The sequence below is a fragment of the Lissotriton vulgaris genome, chromosome 8 (assembly GCF_964263255.1).
Source record: "Lissotriton vulgaris chromosome 8, aLisVul1.2, whole genome shotgun sequence".
NCBI lineage: Eukaryota > Metazoa > Chordata > Amphibia > Caudata > Salamandridae > Lissotriton > Lissotriton vulgaris.
This window is the reverse complement of record NC_141696.1, coordinates 144,446,321-144,464,130: the sequence shown is the minus strand read 5'-3', so window position 1 is coordinate 144,464,130 and position 17,810 is coordinate 144,446,321. Positions and strand designations below refer to the sequence as shown.

The 17,810-nt window shown below is 44.6% G+C and overlaps 1 protein-coding gene across 4 annotated transcripts in view; it reads left to right on the top strand.

The window, feature by feature from the left end:
• RELT (RELT TNF receptor) overlaps window positions 1-17,810 on the top strand; it is a 186,039-nt gene that overhangs the window by 128,573 nt on the left and 39,656 nt on the right. For all 4 annotated transcript variants that reach the window (XM_086933845.1, XM_086933843.1, XM_086933846.1 and 1 more), the window contains exons 7-8: window positions 13,010-13,090; window positions 16,279-16,360. In XM_086933845.1, the coding sequence (XP_086789971.1) occupies window positions 13,010-13,090; window positions 16,279-16,360 (163 nt within the window). The remainder of the gene's footprint in view (window positions 1-13,009; window positions 13,091-16,278; window positions 16,361-17,810) is intronic.

Genomic DNA, 17,810 nt, shown 5'->3' with positions numbered 1-17,810 from the left:
TTCCTGGCCAATGGGTGCAGTGCGTGTGAGGGCCCTAGTGAGTGTAAATGTAAAAATGTGGGGTTAAAACAGGAAGTAGAGGTCCACTCAGAACAATTTTAATGAATGTGTCCGATCGGGTACAGCAAGCTTAAAAAATGCATTGCAGAGAAAGTACGCTACCACACCACATGCCTGGGGTACAAACATTAGAGTCTCTTATTGGATCACGGGGACGGCTGAGCCAGGAGTAGTGTGAGTCCTCTGCCAGATACCAGCAAAGATTGATTGATAATAAGGCTATAGTTGTTCTCGTTCTCCTATGTGTGTTTTGGTCCTGGTTCGGGTTGTATGACGTTACAACGCATGCTTTTACCCCGCATGCCGTTACAACGCAATTTTTTCCCCTGACTTGCTGTTGGTGGTGCGCTAGAGTTTTTGGAATAGTATGATTTACTATTCCAACTCCAGTCTGTGCAGCAATAGGGAAGGTGTTGGAGTTAAATCCAACACCTTATACCTCCTACAGCAAGCCATTTTTGTTGTAATGGCATGCGATTTAAAAGCATGCGTTGTAATGCATGCGTTTTAATGGTTGTTTCCCCCGGTTCGCATGCTGCTGTGTGCTCTTGGTCGAGCTCTGAAAAGGGTGCTGTCTATGAGTGTGGTTTCTAGATATTAGTGCATACGGTTGCAAAAAATATTCCTAAAGCATACGGTGGTGGCACACCATCATATAAAAACAGCACATTTTCAAAATTCGCACTGACATGTAGTTTTACTGATATAACTTTAATGTGTGGAAATCGGTTTTCAGCAAATATTTACCATTTACACATCACCAAGTAAAGTGTCTTGATTTGTTTTGATCCTTTAAAAATCTTTGTTTCTATTACACTTCAGAAATACAAAAATGGGCTTCATTTGGGCTTTCCTAACCGCTGATATATTTTGAAATATTTGTACAGTTATTTTACAGGTATTTACATGTTGTAACTTAGAAAAACTTGACACCTTATGTCCTTTCCTTCCACTCCCTGTAACCCAGCAAGATTTTCAGATAATTTACTTGACAAAATTCTCTAACTTTGCAGTAAGTGAAAGAAATGAACATTAATCTCCAGGTTAAAAGAATAAGCAACAATTTATCAGAAGACAGCCTGACATTTCACCTCTGGCTCTGGACATACAGAAATTGTCACCGGAAAAAAAACATTTAAAGGCAACTTTATTGCTCATTCGCGTTCTGAACTCAAGCATGATTATTTTGAGGATGCTGTAGCACCCCCTCGCATCCCTTCTACCAGCACCTATGTTTGCAGGGCCTTCATGTATCCCAAGTCCATGCATGAGTAGCTCAACTGCCCACATTTTTGCACTGCATTTTGGGGTTTGTAGTCTTTGATTTTATAGTGGGATTAGCAGGACTAAAATTCCCAGAATACAAAGTGCCAGGAAAACTTTAAAGGCCCGTCCCTTTCTGGTGGTCAGGACTGTGTAGGATTGGAAACACATGTGGTCAACCCTTGTTTTCAGTCCTCACCACTTTTTGTCCATGATCTGAGAGGGCAAGAACACCTAAGCGGCCATTTTCTCTATTAGTGAAGCTAAGATGGCGTCATTCGCCCGTTCGATGGACAGTTTCCGGGATCTGTAACTGAATGGAGCTGAGCGGAGAGAGGGCTTCTGCAGATAATGTAATTTATTTAAACATTGTTACCTTCGTGGACCAGCAGTTCTCTGTTGCTAAATCTCCATTTCTGCCTCTCTCCAGCTGCCGCGATACAGCTAGGAGCATCATTCCGAGAAATCAATGTAAACAGAATTACACAGCCCCAGTAATGCTTTGCCAAACGCCTTCGAAACGTATGGATAAAGGAGTGATTGGACGCAAGGGATGGGTGGATGCGGTGGGGAAGAAGGTGTTTGTGGGCAGTTTCTGGTCTGTTGCAGTGGAGTGAGCAGCTCTCTTGTTCTGTTGCAGGAGCTAATTATCTCAACACAATTCAAACTATGGCCAGATACATCTGTGCTTGGCTACGTCTGTTTCAGGTTTAGCGCCTGTTCCTATTAGCCCATGCACTAATTGCACAAGTGTAATTGTGCAATTCTTTGTATCCATCATTATTTGCTCAAAAGTTTACAGCAGACGAAAGGAGATTTTGTTCACAAGCGACATAAAATTCTGATTTGCGAACCTGGAACGTTTTCCAGGCTGCATCAGAAATTTGTGTTATTTGCCAAAAAGACTCTTAATTAGTTTTACTTTCTGAAATCTTGTTGGCAAGCAGGGTTAGGTACTCAGTTTCCACACATGTTCAATTAGCATGTTGCCAAATATCGTCCAACTGTGAATCCTGTTTCGGGCGCAAGCACGAATTTCCACTCAAAAGCTGAATTAGCCCTTTACTTGTAATCAGGGCCTTTGTCTTAAGGGCTATGGACAGACGTACTGCTTTTAGAGAGGCTTAGCCTGGGTAATACCTGAAATGCAAACAATTCTAGCTTTAGCTCATTCACATAACACACAATTGAAGGAATGGCATAATTTTTTGTTAAAGTCCCCTCATTTTTTTTTCTGCCTGGTGTTGCTGTTGCTGGTTTTAGAACTTTGGGCGGTGTAGCACTGCTAAATTGGAGTAAAGTTTCTGTGCTCCCCCAAAACACGTGCGGAGCTGTAAATAAAGTACCACGAAGCGCATCTTTACTCATGCCCTGACAGTCTTTTCGCTACTAATTGTGCAGAGGAAGCCACTACTGTCCACTTGACCCATCTCACACAATCTAAATGCAGTGATAGGTAGAAACAAGTGTATAGGTCACATCTGGAAAAAGGAATGTCCTGATGTGATTGTTGCTGTGCAGCCCGTTCACGGGGGAAACAGACTTTACAACAAATTTTTTACCTTGTTGTGCCTTTACCATGCATTTTTAGCACACAAATTGTTACCGCAATTATGCATTAACGCATGCCAATACCACAACATTTAAGGTAAGTTGGGCAGGTGGGGTGTCTCCCCCCAAAAATACATTGTTTTTAAACCTAAAACCAATGCGTGAAAGTGGCATATGCATATTCGCAGTAAAAACATGTGTGCTAAAAAATGCGTGGCAAAGACAAGCAATGTATTTACCTGCGTTCTACCGTTGTACAACCTGTTCAAGGCCAGGCTTTCAGGACCAGTACCAGCCATGTCCATCCCACCGCGTTCCTGACTGATATCCGGGCATTTATACATTGTCTTCCCTGTTATAAGGCCCTTCAACTAGGTACAAGATATATAGGGTGCACTTTTGCTAAGCCACATAAAGAGAAAATATACACGTCAAATAGTTATGCACCCCTAACACTCCCTGCGCCTCCTCATTACTCGCGGATTCGACATGGTGGCACATATTTTGGACGCACACCATTTTATAGGAATAGTAACCCTAGACATGGCGCTTAGAGGACAGAAAGGGATCAGAAGGCACTGTGGGCAGCTTCAGTACTGCTTGTATTTTCATGTGTGCAGCACAATTAAATGCTGCATTTTATTGGGCACCATTGCGAAATATTTGTATTAAATATGAATTATGTATCAAAAACTGATAGTATATTAATTTCCACATCCTTTATAAGGTCCAGATTGACAGCACATCTACATGCAAGACCTATAGTTACCAGTTCTTTAACATATATGTAGAGTGCTATTGTCCATTACAGGACATACTGTAAAGCGCTTGGATGCCCCCGAGGTCAGTGATACTATGATAAGTCAGTATCAGCCAATAGGATTGTAATATAATGCGTATCTGTGATAGTGTTTTCCCTCAATTCAGCGAGCCATTCCGCAGCGTCCTTCGGATCAGGCTGGTGGTTACCGGAAAGCTGGCTCAGTGAGTTGAAGTCTCCACTGCTAGCATCTTAAATGATCTACAGGCCACATGAGTGAGTCCTGGAAAGGCCATCGTATCCCTCTTCTATTCGAGGTGGAGAGCATGAGCTTCGTCGGAGTGGGTTGGAGAACATCTGATATCCACAGTGCTTATAGAGCATCTCCTGCAGCCATGGTCTATCACGGACACAGAGTACTTGCTCACGGTGACGTTCCTTCTCTCATCCGGTGAATGGGGGTACATGAGAGCACTTCTGGCCATTGATTTTGAGAAATTTGTTGAGGCCTGCCTTGGGGCGAGTTGCCATATTCACTCGTCCCCTTGCCCTGGCATGGACTTCCTTACTCCCACGTGACCTGTTGTCCTCCATCTTGAAAAGGTGTCATGAAAGGGCTCCCGCTCCGCGGAGAGCGTATGCTGTATCCCTGCCCCCTCACCACCATAACACAGAGGCATGGCGCTTCCGTTAAGCCTTCGGCTCTGGTCTAGTAATTGGGAGCCGTGGGATGCGAGTGAGCAGTGTAAGATGCCAGAACAAACAGTGTTCTCTCCGGGGACCACAGGTACCTGCAAGCTTTACTCGCTAATTGGCATCGGTTAAGGAAGCAAAGTTTGCACAAATTGGAAGGTAATGTCACCAGAGGAGCAGGTTGTTTTACCTACGTGTAGCGAGTCTCCGCGGGGCTGGTCGATGGCGAGACATTTCGTGTGTCACTGGGGCGCTGTTTCTATGGAAAGGTGCGTGGGTGCAGCGTTCTTTGCATTGCTGCCCCCTGTGGTTATTGGGGACAGGTGCAGCGGTGGAGCCTCCTAAGTCTGGTATAAGTGAGTACATACTTGTGAGTACCTGTGCGCCACAGCCCTATCCTCGCCGATCTATACTGTTTTGAAGTTGCCCCGCACATGGTGAATTGCATGTGACAGTGTCCTCCTGTAAGTAGCCCTTACAAAGAATATATGGTCTGTCGCCGTCTGGGACACTTGCGGCACTGTTGCCTTTCTTGGCATTATTTGTGTAAATTATAAAATTGAAGAATATGAAATTAACTGAGGCCTTTTGCATTCCACAGTCCAGTGCAGGTTAGGAATTGTAGTCAATGCATATGTGCCCTGTCTACAAAACACTCCCGAAGGCGGATGGCTGTAGCTCCCAAGCCCTGTGGATATCCTTGTTTACAGGTGATGCCTTAAGGTACCATCGCCCATCAATACTCACACTTTAGCGCAATCAATGCAATCTACTAATGGAGTGTAGATCCGGGTTGGTGCGCCCAGCTCTGGTCTGCACAAATAGATCATTTTTGTTTACTAGCTCTTCAGTGATGCAAGGCTCACCCTATTGAGCCAATATTTTCTGAAGAATGTAAGGTGACCCCTGTGTCAATGCCTTTCGCCTGCCCATTATCAATGCAAGCCAACTGCCCTTTGTGCACCCAGTTGTGAATGGAGATGCCAAAGTTGCAGATTATCAAAAATGGTGATGATCTTGACACGCCACTAAGGATGCTTGTGCACTCTCTACACAAATTAAGCTCGTTGTATTTCTCAGAGTACCTGAGAAATTAAAAACTGCAAGTCCCAGACCTCAAAGAAAAAACAAAACTGGTCACACTTAGCATAATGGACATGGGATAATGGGCCATATGTAGGTGGCCCAATACCGGTCGGCAACAGTGAAATTCGTTAAATTTCACCGTTACCGACTGGTTTTTAGGCATTTGTGATGTAGGGAAGGATTCGGTATTAAGGAATCGGTAAATACCGAATCCTAATGGCCTTGCATTTAAGGAATCAGTAATACCGATTCCTTAAATACAATGTAGGTAGCACTTAAAACAGTGCACCTCAGCCTTAAGGAAGTGCTATTTACCACCAACCCCAAGTTGGTGGTAAATAGCGATTTCCTTTCAAAAAGCACTTTTTTGCTTTTTGAAATGTGGCACACATCCATACCCTTAGGGCATGCATGTGTGCCACATGTGCGCACATGCACATTTCAGGGGTGCAAGAGGGTGTCCTTTGGACACCCTGGCACCCTTGGAATACCTCCCGGTATTATACAGAATGTCTTCACATTCATTCCTATGGGCCTCCAAGCCCATAGGAATGAATGGGTAGGTATTCAATATTACCGAATCTCAATTACCGATTCGGTTATAACGAATACTAAGAATTCGGTATTTTTTACCAAATTCTTAACTACATCTGGAATACGATTCCTAAATACCCAATCGGTAAAATTCGGTATTTAGGAATCAGTATTTCCCTGTTACCTACATCTAGCCCCATGTGAGACTTCGGGATCGACACACACATGAACATTTGCACCAGACTGTAGTTGACACAAATTATGCATCCCCCCTCTTGCTGTAGGAAAGAAAACACATGCACCTCAATGAAATACTTTCAAATTATTTTAATGCTTGTTAGTCTGGAGATCACACTACTAGAAACAGCCAAGAGGAAAAACCAGTTTAGCTGCCCATCCTGCCAGCCAACGAACATGGGCACAGTCCGACTGCCCGCTAGAGTGGTTGGATGAATTGATATGATTGTGTAGGCAGTGGCGTAGCTAGGCACTTTGCCGCCCGCGATGGCCGTGGTGAAGAGCGAGGGGATGGCGATGATTCCTGCGTTTGCCACCCCTGTGGCAAACTCATGTAAGATTGGGGGTGGACTTCAATGCCACCGCCCCCAATGCTCGTACTGCCCGGTGCGGACCGCCACCCCACCCCCCTTGCTATGCCACTGTGTGTAGGCCTTTGGAACAGAGCATTTTCAGGAGAAGCAGAGACAAAGAGCAATGCACACTTTCACACTGGTGTTCAGTTGTGCTTTTTATCATTTTATACATGTGTGCCCTAAGCACTTTCTGGGCAGGAATTCCAGTGATGGCATGGAACTCCCACCTGGAATCTTCACTTGATAGTAGGGTAAAGGGTCCCCATGGATGAACACTTGACTGAGGAGAGGTCTTCTCAGAGGAGGCCTCACCCGATTCAAAGAACCTCCTGTGTGGAAATGGGTTGCTCGTTTCCATCCGTGGACCACTGAGGACTCGCCAAACAGTATTTCTTACATCTAGCCGTAGACGACTCTACACGGTATACACAAACGTTTACATTTAATCCTCCTCATCGCGTGAGCCTGTGACGACATGTCGACACTTCTACAACATTTAGTGATGTTACACTTTAAGAACAATCCAGGCTGCTCTGAATCAACTTCAGGCTTTCTCCCTGTTCCATTTCCAGGGGTCTCCATGAGATGCGAGCCCCACCCGTGCACTACCATAAGCCCTTTTCTTTCTGCACAGACAGGGTGTAGTGCTGCATCTAAGGCTCTGTTGCGTTACATATATGCACATATATGTGTATGAATATTAATAAGGCACAAACCTATCTATAACGCAGTGAAGCACTGTGAAATAGAAGTGGGACTATCATCTACAGAGGATATGAATGACTGGTTTCAGACAAAAGTGACTCAGGATTAAGAATTGGTTTGACTATTTCTGATGTCTGTCGAGCTGTGGTTGCCATTGGCTACCAACTCCTCGCCTGTTGTTGCGGTGCCGAGGTCGAGAATGAGATGCATTGGTTCACTTCACTGTACAAGGCATACGTTGCCAAAGAGACTGATGAATATGGACCTCCATTTACATTAATAGATCAGTTATTCAACATATATGCTATTTAATTGTGGTTGTGATGCGATATGTGAGACCAACATGCTTCCAGTTATAGTAGACTGTGTGGGCAGTCTACGTGTAAACCGGCAGGGAGGATACACGTTTCATTCAAAAATAGATGCACTACCGCTGGGTCTGCAGCAGGCCCCAACCATGGTGTTTGGTTTCCCGCAGTAGTTGTGTTGGACACCTTATTCCACCGGTTCTTTCTTGCATGTCAGGAGACCCTGGGGCTCAAGCTCTTGCATTGCCGGGCTCTGTTGGGAAGGTTGCAGCTGTATACGGTGGTTCCTGGAGGACACATTTTAACTTACTGAAACTGAGCTCGCGGCGGAAGCTCTCAAGTGGCCGATGCGTTCAGGGCAAGCTAGGGCGAGTCAGTTTAGATATAGATGTGGTTACAAGCATGGAGTGGAGACATGTGACTAGCAGGTGTGTGCTGCAAATTTCCAAAGTTGGCACTGGCCAGACAGGTTTAGCACTCCCACTAAGGTCAACAGATTCAATTTACATACACACGATGACCTGTCACGGCATGGAGGGACACAGCATTGACTAAGGTGATGGTTACATTTTCTATAAAGAAGCCATCATGGTTAACAACTTCTGAAATTGAGAAAACCTCCTAGATTCACAGCATACCTAATGACTTACCTGACTACTTGGACTCTGGTTTGTGTTCATTATCCCACCAACTGGGATGCCTAGGGCTAACGAAGGCGTGCCAAAGCCTCTCGAAGGCACAAACCGACAGACCAGTGGAGCATGAAGTGTATGTGGTCAGTGGGGCAGATACCATAAGAAGCAGTTCTGTACTTACATTTGAAGCTGCAACCTTGACACTCAGTTCTATGTGGTTTCTTTTTTGGAACAATCAATCGCTCTGATCTATGGCTCTTATGCTTTTTAATTTCCCCACAATAATCTCAGGTCATTTTTTTTTGAGGAAGCCGGTGGAAACTTTGATTTCATTCTGCTTTTTTACCTATATATGAAAGCCCCCCTTTGCCCCATAGGCTCCTTCCCCTAATTTAAATTTTTCCCTTTCGTCATTGGCTATTTTTTTGCGCTGTGCCTAACTTTGACCATCATATTTACCCATACCTCTATATTTCAAATTGTTGTGCTGGTGTAATGTTGTTCTCCCATTGTCAGTGCCACAATATTTTTGTAGCTCAAGAGTTGTATTGTGAAATCCTGTTGTGTGAATGAATCAGTGGCCTGGAGCATCAGGGCTATACAGGGATTACTTTATAAAAATAAAAAAAATGCTGGGGCTCTCATCAGGAGGAAGCAGTCCATTTCTCCTGTCAGCGCCGCCTAAAACAGAACCAACTACTAACCATGAAAGTGGGGAGAGGATGTGGCATAATGACTAGAGCTGCCGACTTCGGAGCTGCGGAACTGGGTTCAAGTCTCAACGTCGGCTCAACATCCTGGGATTCTGGGCAAATCCCAGGGGGCCAGATATACGACCAGTTTTGAATGCGCAAATGGGTTTGTGACCCGTTTGCACATGCATAAACCTAAATGACCATGTACTAACACTATTTTACGATTTGTTAAAAATTGTGACTCGCAAAATTGTGTTTTGCGACTCGCTATTAGAAAGGGGAGAGGAGTTGGCCTAACGGCTAGGGCGGTCGACCTCGAATCTGGGGAACTGGGTTCGAGTCTCGACAATGATGCTGAACATCCTGTGATTCTGGGCAAATCACTTAATCTCCCCGTGCCTAACAAAAAAATGAATGTGTCTTCATGTAATGCAACTGGTGCTATGTATAGCGCTCTGATACCCGATTTGGGTAAAGTTCGCACTATATAAAACTCTGTAAAATAAAAAAATAAGGGACTTTCCCTTCCTAATAGCGACTCACAAGCCATGTATGAATGTTTCCCCAGGAACCACTGCCTGCCCTTAAAAAATGAAACAAAAACGTGTCATTTTTTAAAAAAATGCATGCTGTTTTCCTTTAAGGAAAACGGGCTACATTTTAAAAAAAACTCTGCTTTATTTAAAAGCAGTCCCAGACATGGAGGTCTGCTGAGCCCTAGGAGGGTCAGCCATTCCCAATGGGGTCATAAATTGCGAATGACTCATTAATATTCAGGAGGCTAGCATTTTGCAACCCCATTGGGAATCGCAAACAGTGTCTCTGACACTGTTGTACATTGGCATTAGCGACTTGCAATTTGCGACTAACCATTTTTCGCAAATAGCGAGTCACTAATGCCAATGGCCGTACTTCTGGACCTTAATCTCCCTGTGCCTACCATAAAGTAATGTGTCCTTAACTGGTCCTCATATAAAAAAGCGCCCTTGTTGATGATTAAGTGTCAGTGCTAAGCACTGCAAACCACCATCTCAAATTAAGCACTGGGGTGTTGGGAAATGTTCCTCGTGGCCCTTCACAGCGCACCAGGAGCAGGCTCAGCTGCGAGGCCCTCTCGCAGTACCTACTATGGGGGAGAGGAGGGAGTGTTAGACGGGTTGGGGAGGTAAGTATGGCAGAGGGTGTAAGGCGAGCTGTTGTGTAAGTTTTGCTTATCTCTGTAGTTCCTCGCCGCTGCCGTGACAGATTAGAAGCGGTTCTCCGAAGGGTTCGTGACTGTTCGTGCGACAGTGTGTGGAGCTGTTTGAAGCTTGACAGGGAGGCTGGGTAGACAAGGCACCCCCCCCCCCCTCCGGGGGGGTTCGGGGGCGATATTGGGAGGAGAGGGACAACAGAGGCCTATTCCAGGGGTGAAGATGCTCGAATGCAAACATAGCTGACAAGCCCCAGGTCCATGCGTGACCAGCTTCTGCAGTCCAGTGGACCTATTTACAAGGCCCTTGCGCCACTTTTGCGTCGTTTTGAACATGGGAAAAGTGATACAAAAGTGGCACAAGGGGCTTGTATATCTGCTCCCAGGTTTTTTTTATTTTCTTTGAATGTAGGGACTTGTAGTTAGTCTTGTTTACTCCATTATAAACCAAGGACGACAAGTCCGAAAGTTCAACAAAAAAAAAACACTTGCACTGAAGCAAACCGTCACTTAGCAATGTGGAATAGTTTATTTGGTGATTGCATTTCGAGAGGGAGGGAGGTATTTTTTTTGGGGGGGGGGGAGTTTTATATAGCGCGAACTCGGTGAAGGTATCAGAGCGCTTTACACGAGCACCAGTTGTGTTACAGACGGACACATTCATTTTGTCCTGCACAGAGAGATGAGGTGATTTTGCCCAGAATCACAGGTTGTTGAGCGTCCCTGCCGAGACTGGAACGGGGTTCCCCAGCTTTGATATCGACCGCTCTAGCCTTTGGTCCACTTGGGTGTTAGTTTGTGGACATGTTTTTTCTGAGGATATTTGTTTTATGCTGGAAGATGTGGTATCAGAACAGTCCTGTCTCATTAAAGCAGCCTTTTTCACAATTAATCAGGTGTTTGTCGTGTTGTGCATCTCACCCGACAATTTAGCTGTGAACACTGATTGGAAACGTTTGGTAGCCGCCAGTCTGGAGCAGTGACGTGTGTTATTTGTGACAGCGGCTTTGGCTGATGTCGCAGTGCCGGGGACACCGGGCCGGCATGTGGTTGTTTACATGTCCGCGCCCTTTCCAAATCTGTCGATGAGTGTGTTTTGTTTTTTTGTTTTCAAGTGGCTCGCTGGCCAGTCAGGGAGAGGGCCACCTCTTGTCTGGGCCACTGCGGGTGATTTCACTGTTTTGTCGCACCACAGTTGTGTAACGTCCTCCCAAACCGCAGATGTGAAAGGGGAGGGAAGGTGATGTGCTCAGTACAACACATGTTTTCAATCTTTGTAGGTGATAGGATAGCTCTGTAGGTTGAGTGCCTGCTGTGTTTGTGAGCTGCAAGTGACATTTTTGAAACCCTGCGTGGACCTTTTATCCTTTCATCCTTCTGATATTGATGAATGAGTACAATTCCGGAGGTTAGTAAGGATCACATGTTCTTTAAAGGGAAAGAGAAAAAATAGTTTTTTTCTGTGTTGGGTGTTAAATAAATAGCTAAAACAACTTATAATATCCAACAAGTGCCTCCCTCAATTAGGACTAGCTTCTAAACTGTTGGGCTCTTGAGTTATGTTGGACTGTGTCCCAGGTTTACCAAAAGTAGCCTTTATTGTTATTCTATCTTGTAATTTTTAGTTCTGTTGTTAGTTAGGAGGACCGTTTGCTTTTATTAAAATTAGATATATAATATACTTAATTGTAGGGACTTTCAGCCATCCCTCTTTATCCTTTGGGCTGTTTTTGTATCACTCACATTTTCATTCTGCTCACTGCAGCATACAGCATGGGAAAGCGGGTCAGCCCACTTCAGTCACTGGCTAACTTGAATGTGATTGACAGCATCCTGCCCTTTCACAAGGAGCACGTGAAGTAGTTCCATTCAGTGTCAGAGACTACTACGGCAACATGTGATTTATGAAACCAAAAATTATTTTATTATTAGTCTAGGTGTTTTTTCGTGTATTAGCAGGTACACAGGAGCTCCCAAGACAATAAAGTTTTTCATAAACACATGACAATATACCAAGCATTGTTAAGGACTGGCAATCAACGCCAGGCCTATTAGTTTTGCTAGTGCTTGTTGTACAATATCTTACATTTTGTTTCTGCTTTGGTATTCCGGTGAGTTTTTAAATCTGCGTCTCTTGCTGTTTGTATTCCCTACCTTTATCTTCCCCTAAGTACATTGGCTTTGTTTTTCTGCACTCTTCTTCCTCAGGGAGTAGGGTCCACTCTTGGGGTGTAACGGTTACAGAAAAAACAATACACAGTCATGGCAAAAAAGAGGCCGATGGTCTACCTCTTGCATTAGTTGTCACAGGACTTGCCTACTCCCTGGTTTGACCTGGCTGACCCCCAGCACTTTTACCATTGACGAGCAGGAGCCATTTTGAAGTCGTGATTCTTTGTGGCACCCACTTTTCATGCACTTTGAGAAGAGGATACTGCTATCTGACTGGCTAGAGATAAAAACATATGATTGGTCATTGGGCGCATCTTTAGGCATTGTTTTGTATTTCAGGAGTTGCATATATTACCCAAGCACTTATAGCCATGTTTATTTGTGTGGTCACCACAAGTGGTGAGGAGGTACTGGTACCCAAGATAGACAATGACTTTTCGTTTCCTCATTTGTGTCTACCATCCAATCATTGGAAGGCATGTTGATGTCTGTGGGCATCAGGAGTGGTGAGAAGCTGCTGGTACCCAAGATGGACAATGTTTTTTTGTCTCGTCTGTTATGTCCAGTATTCAATCACTGGTGGGCATGTTGAAGAGTGGGCGCATCAAGACGGGTAGAGAACTACTGGTACCCAAAAAAGAAAATGTTTTTCTTTCATCTGTTGTGTACAATCAATGGTGGGCATGCTGAAGATTTGAGGCATTATTGGAGGATATCCGAGAACTGAGCATCATTTATTAAGAGTTGTTTGTTTCTTTCCAGCGAACAACCCTATGTTCGGAGTGGAAGACGCCAATGAGGACACTATCGGAGTCCTGGTGCGCCTCATCACAGAAAAGAAAGGTGAGTGGCAGGCAATGCCGTGAAGGGTGCCGAGTAATACCTCGATCGAGCAACTTCTGTATTTGTGTGCCAAAATCCGAACTACAGTATCTACGCTTGGAAGCAGATAAAAGCTTCTAGGGTGCTCTAATTAGCCTATCCTCCACTTAGTGTTGACCACTAAACCTTGATAACCTACGGGTGATTAGCTTTGCTGTATAAATCCTGTTTGATTGATTGATTAATTGATTGATAGATGTGGCATTCAGCTTCTCTCCGGCTCCTACACCACTGTCCCAGCTCTTACTGACTATACTTTCGGCCTGATTTATATTTCAGCGGATGGGTTATTCCGTCACAACGATGACGGATATCCCGTGCGGCGATATATAAATGTCATATTACCTATGGAATGTATATTTTGGTGGATAGGATGTACGTCACCATGATGACGGAGTAACCCGTCCTCCTGGATCTAAATCAGGCCTTTTATCTGTATGTGCTTATTGCTCGCACTGGAAAGTGACTGCCCTTCTAGTTGCAGAACAGATTCCGATGGTAGGCCGGAGCCTGCACATTCCAACATCACCTTGTGGCCTCTGGTACTAGGACACTTACAGAAACAATGAGAACAGTCCCCTGGTGATGCTCTCAACCAGTATGGGTTTCTGATGTCCTCTCTGAGACACCACCTTCTCGCATGATTACATGATTGAATTTGTGGTTTAACTGCTGCACCATGTTGCCCACCTATGATTGAATCTGTTTGCGTTTAGATTTCTGCAGATGCGATCTGCTGCTCTGGACCAGTCTTCGCATCCCTGGGATCCCACTTGCTTCCGATGGGACTTAATATTGATTTTGCTAGACTTGATTCATGATTCCCTTTGTACATAAAGAGCAAAATGATCTTCTAGATCTCTCCACGTGCAGTGGACATCTTATCTTGTCACTGAGGCAAAGTGATCGCGCATGCGATGGGTGATATCACCATACTCAATCAGGAGGAAGTTGACCATCGGAGACCAGTCCTACCAACAAATACATGTCACATAGACAAAGAAAGCCTTTGTGAGACCAAAAGCTTCACTGTCATTGGATAACCCCAAAACACAGGAGCCACCCGTGAGGGGACCCAGTCGAATTAGAGCTCCTAGAATCGGCCATGTCCTGCTTCTATCCCCTAAGTCCCCTTTTCTCTTATCCTACATTCTTAACGCAAGGAGCAGCGGAGCCTGCCTTCTTGTCTGCCAGTCTCTTCAAAGCAGAGTGCACTAAGCACATCTCAGCGAGAGCTTTTATCCATAATTTCCTCTTTGTCACAGAATTGCTGCTGGCCCCCCCATGCATGACATTTAGGAATGGATTGCACGCAGCATCCCTCAATCTCATGCCTGCTGGAGTGCTACCCATTGCTATGCTGCAAGCAGGCGGTGCATTGATCCAGCGTTTACTGCCACTTTGATGCCCTTTATTTTGATGTGAAGAAGAACCAGTGATTGAGAACGCGCTCGGTCCTCATCTTCAGCACTGTTACAGGACGGACCGCTCTCCAGCTCACACATTTATTTTGCTTTAACATATACTCTTTAGTTTCAAGCTGGTTGGGTAGTTTCTCCATCACAAACTCATATGTGATCCATATGCTAGTGTAACTGTATTTACTGTCCTTATTTTGTTTAGGTTTTGTATTTGCTTAGTATTTTTAATTCAGAGCTGAAACTTTGTCGATATTTGATTCTGTTAAACTTGATGTGCCCCCGGTCCAAGTATCTGCCTGTCTCCAAGTAGTAAGGCTCGCCGACATGCACGAGGAGGACACATCCAAGGCTCCCATGCGGGCACCCAAAGGTTGATTTTAGAGCATCCTTTAGATAGTAGAAAATAAAGCTACCTGCAGTCTGCTCAGCTGCAGATTCGGAGACAAACTTGCCCCTTCTTCTAGGAGCTGAATGTACGAATGTGCGGGCTCCGAAACTGTTCCCATTGGACATTCTACAGATGACATTCTGGAGCTCCTTAACTCTTGTAACGACTGAGGGGGCTTGTTTATGAACCCTGTGCGCCAGCGTACAAAATGTGCCTCATTTACAGATACGTCAGGAATACTGACGTATCTGTAAATCCTTGCGACATGGAGCGCCGTACAGTAAACACGGCGCATCCATGTTGTCGGAAGGAGGGTGCACTGAAAAGTGTTGTATCGCTGTTATCACACAACGATGCAACTCTTTTCATAAATGAGGCCCTGAATCTTTAATATTTTTGTGATCTTTGAGACTTATTGCTGCCTCCCACTACTAAACCTGTGTGCCGCATGCTTTACCCATAACTTAAACAGCTACGAAGCCAAAGTTGCACTGGTTAAAGCAATTTTATTTTTTGTTGCTACTGTTTTGATTTTTCAAAAACAAATGTATTCAGTACAGTATTTAATACAGAAATATAGTTTACAGAAAGGAAGGTATAAGATCTAAAGGAGTAAAGGGCATATATATATATATATTCATTATTGTTGTATAAAGAAATCTTTCCTTGGGTGCCTGGGAACATATATCAAACTCCAACCTCCAGCATCAGAAAAGGGATCACTCTTCAAGATTCTCAAGATAATCCTTTCCTTTTGCTATTAAAAAAAATTGCACATCGTAAATTGTTTCTCCCGTGACTTTAAAGTGTCATCTGATTATCTTGGACTATAATAGTCCTTTCTTTTAGAAATCTTGATCTGTGTTACAGAAGTCCTTACTATAGCCTTAGAGCCCGCCGTAGCAGACTCTATCGGCCATTAAAGGCTTGCTCCAGCGTATAGACGAGAGCCTTTACCAAGGGAGCGGGCCTTTAATGGACGGTATTGGCTGGTAGAGTCCGCTACGAAGGGCTGTAAGGCTATTAGAACATTCCGCCCCTAGAGAGCATTATATTCTAATTTTGAAAACAAAGGCCTCACGGAGCCCAAGGAGATTGAAATCAGCAACAGCTGTGAACAAACATTGCAATTTTGGAGCTCCGGGCTTCTACCAGCCATTATAAGCCCAGAGCACTCCATGACCTTCAATGGAGCGCCAAACATTCCAATGTTCTAATATAACTTCATTCCAGTAACTGAAGAGCCTCTGGGATTCACGTAACAAATACAATAATTTCCTAGTAAGCAACGCTTGCAGCATCGCTGTTATTGAGTTCTCCCTGTCTTTGCTTCCCCTCAGAGAACGCAGTTGCCCTAGAAGAACTGCTGAAGGATTATCAGAGTAAACAGATTGTGACGACCAGCAGCAAGCCTCCGAGCAAGTAAGTGGCAGCAGATAAGTGTGCGCTGCTTGTGTGTGCATTATCGCTGCGATGCATGGCTTGTTGTTCAGAATCCAAGAGTTTGTGTGCCTGATGAAGGTCTGAGGGGTCGCAACGTGTCAGCTAGCATGGGACAGAGAGACGCCCAGCAACAGAGCAGTATTCCCTGTTTGTAAAGGAGTGATTGAATACTTAAAGGGTTCACAAAGGATCATGGTTTAAGTGAGGAGGGGTACAGGGAAAGTGAAGGAGAGGGATGTGCTTCTATGATCTGGCCTCCTGCATGAACACCCTAACAACTCGGCCCCTAAGTGGGCTTTCATGAAAGGGATCTACGACAGCAAGAATTTGTATTCACCCGCTACCTTTCTGAAAACGTATGTTTCTTACTGTCAAGACTCTGGGCCCGATTTAGATCTCGGCGGGCGGTTTACTCCATCACAACGGTGACGCATATCCTGTCTGCCGAAATATAAATCCCATAGGATATAATGGGATTTCTATTTATGCCGACGGGATAACTGTCACCGTTGTGATCGAGTAACCCAGCCGCTGAGATCTAAATCAGGCCCTCTGCTTAGTCATTTTATCTCAAGAGTGAGCAGGTTCCATGTTTTACCTCTGCAGAGCTCACCAGTAAGATATGGGATTGGAGGTGAGCAGGAGAGACGGCAGAGAGAGGGCGTAAATAGGGACAGATGAGAAGGGCTAAAAAGGAGCAGGTCCAAGAAACACAGATGCATCTGGGAGGGAAGCTGAGGATATGAAGAGGGAAGAGTGGAGATGGGTATATGGTAGCTGGCTGAAGGTATAATTCAATTTTATTTGAATAAAGTGCGGCTGTAGTGTTTTATATTCATAACAATGTACATGTTTTTACATATTTACGAGTTTATATAACATTGTTTTAACCTAGCATTAGCATGGCGCTCGGAACCACTAGGGCACAACACAGGTCTAAACTAGAAAAATACACCAACAAAAGAGACAAGTCTTCAGTGTAATTGACAGATGTTGCTAACACTCAACACAGTTGTAAGGCTAGTATTCTGCCTCAGAAGGATGAAAGGGTGAGTCGTCCCTGCATCGCCTCTCTGACCTGTAATAGTATTGAATAGAAAGAGGAATGAGTAAAACTTAAAAGGAGAATAAGAGAGTAGATGAGTATACAGAAAAAGCCACACATTAAAGAATAACAGAAAATGGATTTGACTTTTGTCAGGACCTGCATGAACTCCACCTTTCTGGGGTCAATTAAACAACTTCAACTGAGGCTGTGATCTGAGACATTATGTGTGCAGTGGGCATTATGCCACTGAACTGTTCCCCTGACTTTGCCAATTCATTGCTCTGAGATGCCACCATGGTGTACCTTCGCAGCACGATGGTGCACAAGGGTCCATCATCCCAACCAGCTGTAGGTCACGAAAACCACATCCACAAATAGCAA